This window comes from Gobio gobio (assembly GCF_949357685.1).
Source record: "Gobio gobio genome assembly, chromosome: 13".
NCBI classification, from domain to species: domain Eukaryota; kingdom Metazoa; phylum Chordata; class Actinopteri; order Cypriniformes; family Gobionidae; genus Gobio; species Gobio gobio.
The window spans coordinates 32,990,906-33,007,768 of NC_137106.1; the positions used below are offsets into that span (position 1 = coordinate 32,990,906).

The 16,863-nt window shown below is 36.2% G+C and overlaps 1 protein-coding gene across 1 annotated transcript in view; it reads right to left on the bottom strand.

The window, feature by feature from the left end:
* Positions 1-16,863, bottom strand: part of gpr137c (G protein-coupled receptor 137c) — a 33,161-nt gene that overhangs the window by 9,710 nt on the left and 6,588 nt on the right. The window contains exon 2 of the mRNA XM_079833595.1: positions 3,375-3,424. Coding sequence (XP_079689721.1) covers positions 3,375-3,424 — 50 coding nt within the window. The remainder of the gene's footprint in view (positions 1-3,374; positions 3,425-16,863) is intronic.

Sequence of the window (16,863 nt, forward strand, 5' to 3'; positions counted from 1 at the left end):
ATAGTAGCTTCTTGATGGGATGTCGTCACCTTACTCCGGTTAAGTATTGTTTTGTATTGTAAGTATTCAGGAAGGGAATTACCTCGAGATACTATGGTGTATTATTTTATTATATTAACAACTGGATGAATTGCCCATGGTGAAGTCGTCAGATTAGTAGGTTGTATTCGTATTGAAAATATCCACAACAAAGCTCAAAGACATTGCATTGATTGTCTGGGCCATGAGTCAATTCTCTCCTCCACCACATGCCCTCCTCCCACTCATCCTGCCTTTGGGACGGGACAAGGTGGAAGGCCGGGAGGATTTGATCTCAAAGCTTTTCACTCAGCATCAGACTCAAATCACTTGATCAAAGCCACATTTGTACTAATTCATGCTCTGAATGAAAAAAAGCCAAAGTAGTCTGTTCCAAGTTGGCTCAAACTTGTCTTTTGATATTTCAACCAAAAAAAGCTTGTTCCAAAGCTTTGTGATTTCTGTTCTTGTGTGGAACATAAAAGCAGATAAGAATCAGATAGAATCAGTGTGAATCTTAATTTTATGAAGCGACAAGAATACTTTTTGTGCGCAAAAACAAAAAAAATAATGACTTTTAGGGGTGTACCGTTACACAAAACTGACGGTGCTGTACGTACCTCGGTTTTGAAGTCACGGTTCGGTACGGGTTCGGTATAGCAGTTTTAAAAAATTGCTTATTTATTTTTATTTAACAGTGGTTTACTGAAAAAAATATGTCTGTCCTTAAATGAATTCAATTATAACTAAAAGTTATATCTAAAGATAATGCTGTAAACTATATAGGGAGCCCTTAAACATTACTATTAAAGGATAACTACAGAGCCCAAACTACTAACCTAAATTCAGTTGCTATTTATTTTTAGATATAATAATCAACACTCATAAGCTTCACATAAGGCAGTTTTTGACTTCCAACTTCCAACTTCTAAATCTAATTATAATTTTTTTTTTCTCCAATTCGTTGTTGAAATGTAATCATTTATACAGTGTCTGTCATTTTCACGACAGATTTATTTAAACATGCATTAAATAAACAAGACATCATTAACAGGCTAAATAGAAAATAATGAATATTTATGCTAATATAGTGCATATATATAGAGAAAGAGTTGATATCTCTAGTGAACTAACAGCTGTGGAAACTGAATGACTTCTGAGGGAAATGTGATGCTACGTGACATTGTTTACAAGCGGTTTTATTGTCTTTCCGCGGTTGAAACACTGATGGAGCGATTACACGACATGATACATTTCAGTAAGTTGTAATGTATCCTCAACATACCTTAAGAGATATTAATTTATGTTTATTCTTTAGGAAGAGATGATCGCGTTCACTCACACGTCGCGCTGCTGAACTGACGCGTCTATACAGCGCCTATACACATTCAAGAGCGTCAAAACGGCATTTATCATTTGAATTTCATGGATAAAATGGACTGAATAATTAATATATACATGTGGGAACTCTGATTGAAGTGTTTTCCGCGCTTAAAACAAGCCGAGTGTTAACTGTAAAAGATTGCATTCGGAACCGTTCGGTACACGCGAACCGAACCGGTTTGATACGAATATGTGTACTTTTATACCCCTAATGACTTTATTCAACAATTTCTTCTAGCCTGTGTCAGACTCAGACAAAAAGTATTCCCGTCACTTCATAAAATTAAGGTAGAACCACTGGAGTCACATGGACGATTTTAACAATGTCTTTACTATACCTTTCTGGGCCTTGAAAGTGTTAATTACGTTGCTGCCTATGGAGGGGTCAGACAGCTCTCGGATTTAATCAAAACTATCTTCACTGTGTTCCGAAGACGAACAAAGATCTTACAGGTTTGGAACGACATGAGGATGAGTAATTAATGACAGAATTTTAATTTTTGGGTGAACTAACCCTTTAAATGAATTAAACCTGATTGTGAAGTGTTAACAACATTTATAATGTTACAATAGTCTATTACAACAAAATGCTGTTTTTTAACTTTCTATTCATCAAAGAATACTAAAATATGAACACAAATGTGTCATGGATTTCTATAAAAGTATTGAGCAGCACAACTGTTTTTCCACACTGATAATAAGAAACATTTCATCATATTACAATGATTTCTGAAGGATCATGTGACACTGAAGACTGGAGTAATGACGCTGAAAATTCAGCTTTGACATCACAGGAATAAAATGACATTTCCAAATATATTACAATAGAAAACAGTTAAGATTGTAATTATTTTAGATTTGAATGGAAGTGCAAGTGATTACAAACATTGTAACGTATCTTGATGCAACATTTTTGAACATGAAAATTTGAGATTTGAGAGTTACAGGGGAAGGAAGGTGTTTTGAGATCTGAGACTCAAATTTCAGCCTTTCATGGTGCTTTGGTATTTGAAATTTGACAGGCTCAGTATTGCTTCATTTTATGGAAAAGATTATATAAACATTCTGCTCTTTGTGCTCATCAGAAGTAATCATACAGGTTTGAAAAATGGGTGAGTAAATGAAAATTCTCTTTTGAACTATCTCTTTAAATTAATGTAATGTATAGACAGCAGTTCGCCAATAGTGTGGTGCAGGGATGATGTATTTTTGTAGACCAAAACCCAGAAATGAGTTAGCATTTTAGCTGGTTATTATCTGAATGGGTTTTTGGTTAAACGCCTGAAATAAGGTCTGTGGCGAAAACAAGCCCAAGTCGTTTTATTCTACAGCATAAAATACATCAGTAATACTCTCTTGTGATTTTTTTAAAGCTTTCACTTGTCTTGTAAAAGGCGATTGCTAACAAGTGGCTAAATGGGACTACAGAGGTTGTCAGGGACATTAAACTTCAATGAAAAAATCCTATTGGGTTTTTGTCGAGGGAACGAGGGTGATTATAACTTTCCAGTTCGCCTACAAAAATACGTCATCCCTACACCATACTAAACAGCACTGTAATAAAGGGGTGACAAGTTTAACAGTTTAAAGCACTTAAAAATGTAAAGAAAGAGCATATATTGTTCATACAGGTACTTTCTCTCAAAGCAAACACTTAAAGGGATAGTTCACCAAAAATTACAATTCTGTCATCACTTACTCACCCTCAAGTTGTTCCAAACCTGTATGAGTTGTAACCAAACAGTTGATGGACCCCATTGACTTCCATAGTCCTTTGGAAGTCAATGGCTACCGTCAACTGTCTGGTTACCAAACATTCTTCAAAATATCTTCTGTGTTCAGCAGAAGAAAGAAACTCATACAGGTTTGGAACAACATGAGGGTGAGTAAAGATGACAGAAATTTCACTTTTGAGTGAACCATCCCTTTAAATTGATTCACAGCACTCACAGCTAAGAAAGAAAGCATCTTACTTGTACTTGTTGAGTTCTGGGGAATACTTCGCCTTGGCTTTGAAAATCACCTGTGGAAGAGGACATGGTAAGATTATTACTTACAAACATGAACAGGACGAACTCTAGCTTAGATCTGTGGATATTTGAGGAGAAGAATTATCAGCACAAAAATACCACCAAGAAACTTCTGCTATCTGTACTTCAAGCCTGCTCACAGAGGGCAAGTGATGACTAGCTTGTGCCAAAGGAAAGATAAGGGTCACCAGGCTATATCTTGGAGTTGATTTAAACAGAAACATCTCCTGGGTTAAGCAAACACTCTCAGAGCTCAATAACCACTGAAAGTTATTGGTTTTACCCAAGGTCTTTGCAACTCTAACCCTAATGTGAACCTAAGGCACGCACACTTTCAGAGGCGTGCACAAGCATCATTGATAAGCATTCATTGACTGTTTTCACTGACTTGGCCTTCATGTAGTTCACACAAAGTTCATAACATACATTAACAGGTGATGTACACTGTAGCAACATAAAAGATAGGGGTCTGTACGTTTGAAATCCATACTTTTATACAGCAAAGACACTTTAAATTGATCAAAAGTAAACTCATTTATAATGTTCTAAAATACATCAATTTCAATGGCTGCCTGTTCCTTTCAAACTTTCTATTCATCAAAAATCCACAAAAATTGGCAGTTTCCAGTCTTTCCACAAAAATCCAACCATTTTTCTGAAGGATCATGTGACACTGTAGACTGGAGAAATGGCTGGTGAAAATTCAGCTTTGCCATCACAGGAATAAATTACATTTCCAAATATATTAAAATAGAAAATTGTTATTCTAGATTGTAATATTTCACTATATTACGGTTTTACATTTGATCAAATAAGTGCAGCCTTGTTGAGCAAGGGTCTTCATTAAAAAAAACTTCTTTTTTTTTTTTTAAAGCTGGTGTCCGTAACTTTTTTTGTGTTCCAGATTTACAAAAATGATATAATGAGAATGTACAACATGAATCCATTTTCCAAAACGTGTTTTTGTCTTACCCTGAATCCTTCTGGTACACTGATAATAATATAAAAAGTGTTTATATGGGGACTATTTCAGACCGGACTGGTAGGAACCGCTGCGGAGGAGCACAGTCCCTGCGTGACTCACCAAAGACATAAACAGAGAGAAGTAGCTCCGGCTGCAAATGTTCTTCCGCAAGACGTATGCGGTTCTGTTTATTAACCGCTAGAGCGCAAAAAGTTACGGACTGCAGCTTTAAATTACCGACCCCAAACTTTCGACCGGTAGTGTATGAACACATGCATAACCGCATGAATGATACTTGGCCATTGAGGGCTATCTTTAAGTGTTGTCCAATTCAATTCTGAACATATAAACCACAGCAGTTGGCAGCTGAAACAGGAACAGGAACTGACCTCACCGGTAGCTTTCAGCACCTGCTCATTGAAAAGGTTATTGGCTCTGGGTTTCACATGAAAGTTAGATTTCAAATTAGTTGAAAAAGAATCCAATACATTATTAAAATCCCTTCATCGATTATAATCAACTCTAAAGAACATTTAGCGAGTGAAAAAGTAAAATGCACATCATTATGCAAAATCTAGCCCTACTGTTTCTTCCCTGTTATGACAATTCATGACACTATCCAAAAACAACCATCTACTATGTAGTCGACTAGTTGACTAAACTACTGCTGCTAGTCAGCACTCAAATGGTTAAAAATAGAGCTATACGATTCTGGATTAATTAAGAATCCCAATTTTTTTTTGTGTTAAGAATATCACGATTCTCCCACGAACTAAACAAAATAATGTGTAATTTACTAGAGGTTCTGACAAAATTATAATTTCTGCAGTCTATTTAAAATTATTGAATTTTTTTGAAAAAAAAAAAAAAAAATCTGAATATTCAAATATCAAAACTCTGAATGAATGATTCAATGACTCATTGGTTGAATCAGTGTTTTTGAATGAATCTCTTGAATGATTCAATGACAAACACTTTTTTGAAGACGCTATTCACCACCTACTGGTGTTACAATATAATTGATACGATCTACAATTGGAAGTTTGCCTAGAAATCTAGATGCACCCTATAGTGGCAGAAAATATAATTTGCAGCCAGGGCGTCTAGCAACTCTCCGTAGTCAGGCCAATCACATCGTGTATAGAGTTGGTGGGCGGGCATTATGTTTATAATGACGGTAGAGTTGCGGCAATTCTGCGTGCTACTTGTAAACAAAGAAGCTGGCGAACAGTTGTCTTTTGAATCGGTTTTGGCCGCGACCCTGAAAGACGAAACTTTTCTTTGAGAAAAGATCAAAGAACGGCACTGAAGTCATTCTTAAGAAAGGAAGATGCGTTCTGAGTTTTTTGCCGGATACGTCAAAAGTTTAATCTAACAACTAGCTCCGCTTCACCTTCTGCGTTGCTCTGGTTGGTTGTAGCGCTATCCTATTGAGTGCAGAGGGAATTTGAAAGACAACCGATTATCCCGCCCTTCGGATTGAGCCCTGCCAATTAGAGCCCGACCGATATATCGGCGGGCCGATATTATCGGCCGATATTAGGCTTTTTCCAAACTATCGGTATCGGCATTTATGATGGCCGATAAATGAATATTTTTTTAAAAATAAAAAAACCGGACGAAACGCCTCTCAAACACATTGAGTGTTGGCGTTTCATAGTTTGTCCACCAGAGGGCGCTTACAACGTGCCGGCTGGCAACACCACCAGCTGATCCAGCAGAGTCATGCTGAGCTTCAGCGCTCTGAGCGTTGCATTCACAACACAGATCATCCGCGAAATGCATGTAAGTTGGCAACGAGACATACATTGCTTGAATTGAATAACAGTTAAAAGAACATCCCCATCAGTTCTCTTAACTCAAATAACATGACACAATTTGTAACTGCCAAGTCCAGTTTTGCTGTTACATGTAAGCCAAGAGAGCTGGTAATTACGCTAGGTTACAGTTGACTGACTTATTTTACCTCGGACAATGTGACTGAATAAAATGTATTTCTTTAATAGTCTGACAGTTTGACAGCATGAGACATATCATCTCTCCCCTGCCCGTTATTTTGAAAAAGTATACATATTTCTAAATTATAACTTATCATAGACGCTAACCACAAAGCTAGCTAATGCCATGGCTATCAGTGGGAGACCGCTAACATTAATGCGCCTTGGAAATCACAACAAACTTATTCTGCCTAAATAAAGTAATGATTACTGTATTTATAACTAGTATATTTGTAGTTCCAGTCTCTGCATTGTAAATCATAAGTTAGGCTCGTGAAGAGTGAACGAAAGTGCGCGACTTCGTTCAGACGCAGCATTAACGAGTCAAATAATGGATTACACGAGTCATCATCAGTAACGTTAGTAGATTTTAGAAGGCAGGCAGCAAATGATGATTGAAAATGGTTTGTGGTAGCTTGATGGATAGAATTAAAAGTGCATGTAAAGAGATAAGCAAGTTGACATTGTAATTATAAGGTGGCTCATTTTTATACTGTATATAGTTTATGTTTTGCTGTTGTTGTTATTTATCAGAACTTCTAGAACTTAACTGAATATTTTTTTTCCAGTCTTGCTAAAAGTTATATTTATAAAGCTTACCACATCTATTAATACTGGTAACTTTGATTTTTTGTTTTTGTTAGCCTATTGTGTTTTCGTCCAAACGACTTTAAGTTTCATATCTTAAGTTTGTATTTTTATACATTTTATTTATCAGAACTTTAATATATTTTATGTTCCTCTGTTCTGTTGTAACAATAAAACAAACAAGTTTATTTTTAAACTGCATTATCATATTTTAGAGAGGCTGAGGGATCATGAATAACTACAAATAACTGATGTATAAGGGAAATCTGTTTGTGTTTTTTTACGCGTTTCTGTTATTTTTTTTTTTTATTTTTTAAATATATATCGGCTGATATATCGGAATATCGGATTTTTAAGTGACCAAATATTTGTATCGGTATCGGCCTTAAAAATCCTTTATCGGTCGGGCTCTACTGCCAATGGTGAGTTCCCAGACCCAACATCTTGATGGGGGTCTGGTTTGCCAGGCTAACTGGAAGTGTCTTTATTTTCAAAAGGTGATTTACTCCATTTTGAATGCTACCGCAGACATCAGTGTTTATATCCAAACTAAACTTTTTTTATCCTGGTATTTCTGTGATGATTTGAATTATTAAGAAAAAAATAATGATACTGTGTGGTTTAAAAGGCTGTTTGTGAAGCGGTTTCATACCTATACATGAAAACTGCTCTCTCTGGGTCAGCGGCAATGCAGATTGAATGTTTGCAGAGATCTTCAAAGGTTTAATAGACACAGGCGAACCGTTGTCATTTAGGAATAAGACCGCGAGGGTGTTTGAATTGAGTTTGCGATCTTTTAATGATTCATCGTGCAGTTCTGGTTAAATATGAATGAGCTGGATGACATCACCATTTTCTCCAGAGCGGCTGTACAGCGGAGTCAAATTCTGTTGCATTATTTTCCTGTTTAACACTGTGAAGCTGCTTTGAAACAATCTGCATTGTAAAAAGCGCTATATAAATAAAGGTGACTTGATTTCCAATTTGGTCACAAAAACGTAATATTTGTGACACAAAACATAAGTACCATGCATGGAATGAACTTAGACAGGACACAGGGACAGAATTTCCAATAAGGCAAGGGATAATGGGAATTTACTAGGTTTCTTCATTTAAGAAACAACAGTGAAAACTCACACGTCATGCCTACATTCCTGATCGCACATATGTAGGATCTTAGTCCCGACTCAGCTCTTCTCTAGATACATGACTGATGACATGCAAGTTGCAACAAAGCACTTTAAGATTGTAGACCACAACGAGAAGGTCAAGTGCCAAGTGATCTCTGTGTAATAGCAGAATTCTTATGGCAAACCTGAAAGAGTTACAGCAACACATTTTTTTTTTTTTCAAAGGACGTGCAACCAAAGCAGCATTGCTCATGACTATCAGGAGAACTGCAGACGCCTCCATTCACTGGACTATGACACCCGTCCAACAGGCTGCATTTGACAGCCATCAGTGGCACATGTGCAAATCGAGAACAGATGCAGTGTTGTTAGTTTATGCACAAGGGCAGTGGGCATCTGCAATGACTTAAAATGAATTTGAAGGTTTTATGAAGAGACAATAAACTCAATTAAAAGGTCATCATGAATTCAAGTTAATTAAAATTCACAAACATCCTATTAAGTGGAAAATAAAATAAAAGTACTATGCAGATATACGCCAATGTTCATTTTGCAAAGCACCCTCTCCCTTACACCTATATAATTTTAGCTAAAAAATGGGTCATTCAGAAATCATCATGGTTATGACATCACAACCATAAAGCACATGAACATATGGCCATACACATTTGCATAATTACATCGTTTTACAGTATTCAGCAACTATATCCTGATGAACCATTCCAAAAATATGCTGGTGTAGAGATTTAAAAGTTTGGGGTCGGTAAGATTTCTTTTATTTGATCAAGAATGCAGTGAAAATAATAATATTGAACAAATATTTTTACAAATTAAAGTAACTATTAATTCATTTTAATATATTTTAAAATGTCATTTATTTCTGTAATGGCAGCTTCATAGTCTTCAGTGTCAGAAATCATACTAATAATTAATAATTGTTTGTTTTATTAAGTTAAGTTAACACCATGTTAGCATTGGGGCTATTTACATGGCAAAAACAAGGTCAATATTACAATCTATAAAATTTGAATTATTAAATAAAACATTTCAACTTGACATAAGATAGAAAATGTAAAATACATTCAGGTGGTCGATTCTGAAATAAACCATGTAAACATGTTTCTGATTAAAAGTGTTTTCTTATTACAAATTAAAATAAATATTCATCAATTTTAATATATCTTAAAATGTAATTTATTCCTGTGATGACAGCTGAATCTTCAGCATCATTACTCCAGTCTTCAGTCACATGATCTTTTGTGGAAACCATGATTGATTTTTTTCAGGATTCTTTAAATTAATATAAAATTCATTTATTTAACAAATAAATATTTTTGAACATTATAAATGTCTTTGCAGTCACTTTGATAACATTTTTAGGCATCCTTGCTGAATAAAAGTATTATTTTCTTTTAAAAAATTTTTTTAAATCTTACTGACCACAAAATTTTGAATGGTAGAGTAAGTCTTAAACATTCAGAGGGTGTAAAATGTCACAAATTTTAGGGTGAAATATACCTTTAACATGTTAACTTTCAAGGGGGAAAAAATCTAATGCTCAGAGCGCAAAATATGGCCCATTTAACAAAGAAATAATAAAAGGTGCAGTAGTCGATACTCGTGTATGAATTGTGCATGTTGATGTGTCATCCTCATGCGTTTCCCTGTCAGCAGACGCACCGTAGACTCCACTGGGACATGACAGCACAGCGTGATTCTGAGTGATTCTAAATAGAAGAAAGACTCCCAAAAATAAACACACAAACTGCACCTCGTGTTTCGTCATCTCACAAGAGAGCGGTAGGCTCAAGGGAACCGTGTCGCCCCAAGCGCAGTGCTTTCACAGTGAAAAGGCAGCGTTAAAAGCTCATATCTATCTGCTCTCAGCTCCCCACCCTAAAGCACACAGTATTACGCGCAAAAACAAGGTCAGCACGCTCCACCTTCAATGCAGGCACTGCCTGCAAACAGATTTGATATTGCAATTTGTTTGTCACAAGGTGGAGAAAGTTACAAGATATGAAAAAATAATAACTAAAAAAGTAATGAAAACGATGCCCCAGTATTGCAATACAGTTGATGATCTAAACGATTGTTAATGTGCTGCTATGGGGTTGCTAAGATGTTGGTAGCCAGGGGGGTATTCCAGAAAGCAGGTTATGTGACATACCCAGGTATGTTTAAAAGTAAGCGGATAACCTCAACTTTCGGTTCCAAAAATCGGAGGTAACTTTCAGGGTATGTAAGTAACCATGGCAACTCACTCTCTGAACATAACCTTCTCCAGAGTTAGTTTGGGTTAGTTTGCTTAAGAGGTTTTCAGATGTATGTTATATAATTAATATAGTTATTAATATAACCGAATTTGTTTCAGTTATATACTATACAATATTATATATTAATTCTAAAGAATTAGAATAAAAAATAAATTAAAAATAAGTTTAAATGTTAATTCAATTAAAATATATTTATTATATTGTCATCTCACACATGGATCTGGATTCAATGAATTAGCATCAAACAAACAATATATTTTTTTTTAAGATTACTTAATAAACAAAAAGATGATTGCACAACCACCAAATAGGTGGCGATGTGTACTAAGTAGGTTATGTAAATCGCATTAAACAAAAGAAGAAGAAGGAAGTAGAATGTTTTTGGAACCAGCATACCTCGAGTAAGCAAGGTTTGGGTTAATCAACAGAGAGTTCAGGTATATGTGACGGTAAGTTAACCTTTTTCTGGAATACCCCAGTTAGTTGCTTACTGGTCCAAGTCAAAAGAGCCCTGACTGTCTCTGATATCCTTTTGAAAGGTACACTTTTGTGCCTTATTTACCCCGTAAGGGTGCATATTTGCAGTCGGCTACCTAAAAGTACATATTTGTACCTAAAGCATACATTTTAGAAGCTAAATTGTACACATTAGTAACTTCTGAAAGAGTACTGCCCCAGTTACAGCTTTTGTACTTTTTTCCCCTGAGTGTTTAATGTAAACAATTTTTTTTAATGATTTTTTTTTTTTTTTTTTTTTATTTAATAAAGTGAAAAGTCAAACAAAATGAAAAAGTGAAAAAAGAAAACAAAAAGTAAGAGAGCAAACAAACAAGGATAGGCCTGAATACTGAGCTAAAACAGACATGTTTTGTTTGGTATAAAATGTGAACTCATGACTTCTATAAGCGCGCGCGCACACACGCACACACACGGCAGCTACTTTTGAGAAAAAAAAGGAAGTGGACAGCAGTCTTCTCAGAGGACTGATATTTAAGCCCTTTCTGTGACCCACATGCAGACATTGGTCTCATTTCCTTAAATGTATTCTTACCGTTAGACGACCAAATCACACTGAGTCATATGCTTTTGAAAATGCATAATGCTGTGGTTTGCTGTCATGAGACTAAGACTTCTTCCTCTTTTACTGATGGTGTGAAATGTTATCGCTACTCATGATGCTTGAAAGAGCAAGAAGATTTATTCCATGATTAAGCAAACTTTTCTTGACATGAATAAAGTACACTTTGTATAATGATTTTTAAACAAAAGTGTCACAGCCATAAATCCATTGTTGTTTTCTTGTGGGACCTATAAGATGTTTAATAAATTATTCTCTAATATAACATTAACATAGCAAGACAAATAGCTTGTTTCAAATAAATAAAATAAAGTATTTTTATGAATTTATTTATTTAAATAAATGTTATTTTATTTTAACTATTTTTTTTATTATATATATTTATTATTATTAAAATATATTATATAGTATATACATGTATAGAAATTTGCCCCTACAAAAACAATTGCAATTGCATATGACTGATTTACTAAACCAAAAAGAATGATAGCTTTCATCTGAATGGACATTGAGGCCTTTTGACATGTTTACATGTTTGAACACATAATTTCCTGTTTTCCTCCTCGGTAATCAGAACACAACCCTTCAAACACACACTTTCCCCTTCAGTGCCTCATCTCAAGAGGGCCCCGAGGAGGTTTAAAAACCAGTGATTAATCTACCTACACTGGGAAACAAATCTGGAATGCTTCCCTCCGATCTGTTTAATACTTGTTTTGTACAAGATTGTTACGTAGAGCCCTCGCTGTACACTTCTGAGTGATGGAGGTTCTGTATCCTGTGTGAAGTCAAAGCAAGTCAAAAATAAATAAATAGGCCTACACACTCAGTAAGGCTCAATGGAATGGTTAATAGTCAACCAAACTATTCCACTCAATATCAACAATTTCCAAGTCAGGCTGGATAAATTCAGGGTCATGTCAGGTTCCGAAAAATAAATATCGTCATCATCATCATCAAAACTTATTAAAAGATATTCAAAAGCATTATTTGAGACATTTAACAACAACAAAAATTCTGCTCTCAGAGATATGTCCAATTTCTATGAAAAAAAAAAGCTTTGGTACATCATAATTATGACATAAAAGGTCAAAATAATCAAAATTATGAGAAGTCAAAATTTCAAAATGTTAAAAAAAAATTGAAATTATGAGATGAGAATTATGACAGGAATTAAGACAGAGATTAAAGTTCCCGTTTTTCGTGTTTTTTTGAAGCTTTGATTGTGTTTACAGTGTGCAATATAACATGTGTTCATGTTTCATGTGTAAAAAAACACAGTATTTTTCACACAATTTACTTATCTGTATACTGCCGTTTTCACTGTCCTCAAAACGGCCTGAGAATTTCCTCGTTCTATGAAGTCCCTCCTTCAGAAATACGTAACGAGTTCTGATTGTGCCAGCGGTTCCCGTGTTGTGATTCGACAGCAGCTTAGCGCACGTTGCCCGGGAAGGTCACGCCTCTTACCATAACGGGGAGATGAACGCGCTCAAACTACAGCCCCTGAAGGCCAAACAAAGGTGATTTGACTCCGGGATGAAAATAACAGCGTCTGAACGACAAGGCGACAAACGCAACTGAACCGAACCGAACCGAACCGAACGCAACACTTCCTCTTCTCCACGAGGGAGCAACCAGACCACGCCCCCTTTTTTGCGTATTCTTGTGGGCGGAGGTTAGTCAACAAACTGTTCAACTGACGTAATTAAAGCAGGAAATACCAGGATGTAGTCCAAACCGGCCGTTTGCTGTAGGCTTTGAAAGGGAACTTCTGTTAAATAAAATATCTCGCTTGGCATTGAACTTTGAGCTTTATAATTTTACAGGTATTATTTATGCTCTAACAGCAACATTACAACTAACTAAAGTTTGAAAAATGGGATCACGAAGAACAGGACCTTTAAAGAAGATACTGTCATGAACATTATGACAAAAAGATACTAAAACAACCTTTTTGTGTCAATTTCTTTGTGATTTATTTGACTTTTCATGTCATAATCATGATTTAGCTTAGGGCTGGTCTGAATACCATTTTATGGGCTTCGAAGCTTCGGTAGTAATCAACATCGAATATTTGAAGCTTCGGAGGGAAGGGGCTGAACATATTCTTCTCTCTAATGAAAGCATGAATCTCGAGAAGCGGCGCACCTCACGTGGGCAGGGCTTATATGCTCCGAGAATGGACACTGCACTAGTGACATAAAACACACAGGTCTGTCACAACCCAGTTTTGATATATTATAGTAGTAAAAATAGTTTTTGATTAACAGATTAACTACAATTAAAAACTGAACATGCCGCGTGAGCCGAATGAGAGTCGCAGGACAAACTGCAGCAGGAGTCAGATTTCATGTACGAGAGTAAGGAGCTGAATGACAAGATGATCGCGGAAGATTTGGTTTCGAAGCAAAACGTAAAAGAAGGAGTTTGTCATTGTACTGTTTTGTTGTGTTTTTCATTAAGAATAGTAGGCTAATGAACCCACAATTCAAGCAACCCGCCCCCGAATTGGCAAACCGAAAGTAAACTGCGCACACAGCCGCTCAGTGCACAAGCACTGCAATGTGACGGTGAAGGAAAATTTTAGGCTATAAAATAATTGTAAAAAAAATATATATATTGTATTTCGGCAAATTTTATATTGTAAACATATGCAAGCGCGAATGAGAACCGTTTCGAGGGGGATGCCAGGTGTGCGCGAAAAAAAAAAGAAAAACCAAATATTCGAAGCCCATTTTTGAAAATCGAATACCAACCCATTGAACGAATATTCTGGTCCAGCCCTAACTTAGCTACGCATGTTTGTTTGTTTTTTAGATTTCCCATACCATCCCGTAATGGCAACCTGTAGCTGGTCACTTTAAACCTTAGATAGCCTTTAAGTGGGAGCAGACTACGCTGACAATCAAAATTCAGGCTACACAGGAGTGCAAACAGCGTTCAGGTTAAGGCACGCCGACTTCATGCCTAGACTGCACGCTTTACCAATTCACACCCAATCGCCCAATAAAAGCAGCACCAAACCACTGGACTATTGTACAGCATGACCTCTACACTTAAGCCCAGATAATAAAACACAAACACTCTAGACCTTTAAACCAGTCTTACAGAAACCTGTTTGGCAAGCCTTGGGACAATCATTCCCACTATATATTTGACTCTAATTGGCTAGCAATTGTTAAAGCTGGAAAGTCTGTGTTTGGGGAGCAGAAATGTTTCGAGTTTGAAGTGAGTCATAAGTTGCGTCCCAAATGACACACTATACACTATATACGTATACATGTACTCAATCGTGTACTGTATTTTATAAGGTTGTTTTGTCATTCAACTTCGGCGAATGCTACCCCTCCCCCTCCGCTAGGTAGTTAGATTTGCGACAGACAGTTGAGTGCATGAAGTGTTAAAATTCCACAAAATTCCACACTTCGTTTTTTTTGTTAATTGAGTGCATCATCGGGGTATTTAAAGTGCACCTTTTCTTTTTGAAATTTTCAGTATGAACACACACACACACACACTAATTACGTAGTCATGGAATAGTGCACAAGTACACGATTTGGGACGCACTATCACTTTACATGTCCGTGACACTTGTATAACATCTGTAGCCAGCAAACACACACTTCCACAGGAATGTGAACAGGCGACTGAAGAGAAACATTGACAGAAGTGTGACCAGACATGCTGTGGTAACTAAAAATCATAAGGGTTACACTTTCACGGGATGTCATGCAGCTTTGACAACACATGGCAAAAAAAATTTAAAATGTTATGTATATAATAAAACATTCTGGATACTAGCTACTAATAACACCACATGAAATTAAAATAGAAATGTTGTGCCTTGTAGTCCTTGAATAGCTTTGAGGCTTTATTTAATATGCTAATGTCGTCCACATTTTATTCATTTTGGAGACCCTGTTGCCATACAAATGTGAGATTGCACTTTTTTCAGTAAGGATGCATTAAATTTATCAAATTGTATGAAAAAAATGCATCAGTTCTCACAAAAATATTAAGCAGCACAGCTGTTATCAACAATAAGAAATGTTTCTTGAGCACCAAATCAGAATCACTCTAAAAAATGCTGGGTTAAAAATAACCCAAATTGGGTTGAAAATGGACTAACCCATTAATTGGGTTGTTTTAACCCAGCAGTTGGGTTAAATGTTTGCTTAAAACAACCCTATTGCTGGGTTAAAACTACCCAATTGCTGGGTTAGTTCATTTTCAACCCAACTTGGGTTATTTTTAACCCCGCATTTTTTAGAGTGATATTAGAATGATTTCTGAAGGATCATGTGAAACTTTTTTAAAAATATATTAAAATAGAAAAAAATCATAAATGTCACAATATTACTGTTTTTACTCTATTTATGATCAAATAAATGCAGCACTAGTGCGCATAAGAGACTTCTTTTTTTTTCACGTACAACTCCAAACTTTTGAATGGTAGTGTACGTATTGATTCATAAAACTATTTCTGCTACAGTACTAAGACAAGCTAAATAATATATTGTTTAAAAAGGAGAATGAGAGTGGTAAATAATTATGCAAGAGTTAAGAAGTTAACTATTTTTGGTACAGAACACCTTGGCTAAGGGTAAAACACTGCAAAAAGTAGTACAACATGGCCCCTTTAAGATACTGACATAATATAGGAGTCAAATATATGTCGAGAAACAACAACTGTATTTACCAGGAACAAACAAGCGGCTAATTTAGGAAGCAGGAGGATTAAACGGCTGTTTTCCTTCAATGCTCTTGTGGACTGTCCTCGTTATCCACATCTTCCCTTTACATGACAAGCAGGTCTACAGAACCTAGAGATCCCTGCCAAAGAAACGGTGGCCTAGTTACAGATTAACAACAGCCGTCCTAAACCTCTCCTGACACCAAAGCACAAATGCTAAAATCATTAGGGGAAAACAAATTCCAGCATAGACCTCTCCAAGTCAGCTGTCAAAGGGCAAAATGTGAATCATTCCAAAGAGGACCAGCCAATGAACAACTCAAACAGGTGCTTAAGTTTGTTAAACAAATTATTTGGCATGGTTCTGTTACCGATCCCGATCATGTGACTTGGTCCCAAAAATGAGTTTAAAGAAGCACTGGAAGAGTGTAAACAGCAGTGAGGAACAACAGACATCCACCTAATATCATAATGATATACCAAACTTGCATATCTAGGGATGGTTTACATAGACAAAGACGCTCAGAGGGTGAGTGTGCAATAAGAAAACAACATTCCAGTAAGCTGTAATGGAGCTGCGCGGGGGCGATGCCACCATTTGGCTGAGCATTATAAAGATTCTTTGGCAAACTGAGTTAATAAGAGTCTCCGGGATGATACGGCTGCAGAAACAGGCCGTCAATATGTGGTTTGACGGGATAAA